Genomic DNA, 1,276 nt, shown 5'->3' with positions numbered 1-1,276 from the left:
AAAAATGGGCCAGCATTAGGCCGGGGGGCCATCATCAACAGCAACTCACGAAACAGCTGCAGAGCTTCATCAATTATTTCATTTTCAACTAAACCATAAATCATTGAATTCCAAGAGACAATATTCTTGTGAACTAATCCATGAAACATCACCTTGGCAGCTTCAACATCTCCATGACGGAAATAAAATGATATCAAAGAATTTTCAACGGAACTGTCTTGCATTCCCAGATAACCCAACTTTATCACACAACCATTTACAGCCTCTCCAAAGCTATGAAACTCCTCTGAACAAGAACAGGCGGAGATCATGGAAGAGATGCTGATTCTATCTGGCCGAACTAGAGAGCAAGTCATTTCACGGAAATACAGTATTGATTTTCCAGGAAAGCCATTGTATAAACTTCCATTAATCATAGAATTCCATGAAGTAGCATCCTTGGCTCCCATATCTTCAAACATAAACTCAGAAGAAGTCAGATCACCACACTTGGCATACATATTGATCAGAGCATTACAAAGCTGGATATCCGAATCAAAATGTCCTTTTAAGATATTAGCATGCAGAATTGCCCCTTGTTTCAAGTTGCTAGAGCGGGCAGCAGCAGATAGAACAATGATAAGCGTCGTGGAATCAAACTCTTGCAAATCATTCACCATTTCATTGAAGATATCAATACAAGTTTGAAAATCATGATTCATGACGCATGCATTGATGATGGCATTCCATGAGATCAAATCTCGAGCAAAATTTTCTTCTTGCAAATCATTAACCATTTCATTGAAGAGATTAATACAAGTTTGAAAAGCATGGTTCAAGACGCATGCATTGATGACGGCATTCCATGAGATCAAATCTCGAGCAAAATTTTCATGAAAAAGGGCCAAAGAGGAACTCACGTCACAGGCTCGTGCATATGCAGTGAGGAGTGAAGTTCGAAAGACGGTGTCGAGCTGAATGCCGGTTTGGATTGAAAGGCAATGGATGGAGGAAACAAGGAAGGGATCAGCTGGTTCGGTTTTGAGAAGGTTGAGGAATATGAGCTCGAAGGAAACGCTTTGCGGCGTTTTATCAAACATTTGAAGGGCATGGTGAAAATAAGAGAAAAAATAGTGTTTTTGGGTGCCGAGAGATAAGGAGGGGAACCAACAGGATGGAATCAGTGGAGGGATTCTTCTAAATCTTTGGAATTGGTAAATTGAAGTTATGATTCTCACCATGCAGATTCTCTTTTGTTCATTGCCGTCGGATCCAGCTTTAACTGAACAGTTGAGGC

General features: G+C 40.4%; 1 protein-coding gene across 2 annotated transcripts in view; it reads right to left on the bottom strand.

Annotated features, from left to right (window-relative positions):
• LOC110024785 (pentatricopeptide repeat-containing protein At4g19220, mitochondrial) overlaps window positions 1–1,266 on the bottom strand; it is a 3,254-nt gene extending 1,988 nt beyond the window's left edge. Inside the window, exons 1-2 of one of the 2 annotated variants that reach the window (XM_020724944.1) lie at window positions 747–1,266; window positions 1–638 (exon numbers count right to left, since the gene is read on the bottom strand). The exon at window positions 1–638 is cut by the window's left edge and continues 1,988 nt beyond it. In XM_020724944.1, coding sequence (XP_020580603.1) covers window positions 1–638; window positions 747–1,220 — 1,112 coding nt within the window. In that variant the 5' untranslated portion in view covers window positions 1,221–1,266. The other variant, XM_020724943.1, reaches the window with a different exon arrangement.
• Between the last annotated feature and the right edge of the window lie 10 nt (window positions 1,267–1,276).

Source organism: Phalaenopsis equestris, unplaced genomic scaffold, assembly GCF_001263595.1.
Source record: "Phalaenopsis equestris unplaced genomic scaffold, ASM126359v1 Scaffold000276, whole genome shotgun sequence".
In the NCBI taxonomy this organism is placed as follows: domain Eukaryota; kingdom Viridiplantae; phylum Streptophyta; class Magnoliopsida; order Asparagales; family Orchidaceae; genus Phalaenopsis; species Phalaenopsis equestris.
This window is presented reverse-complemented; position numbering and strand designations above follow the sequence as displayed.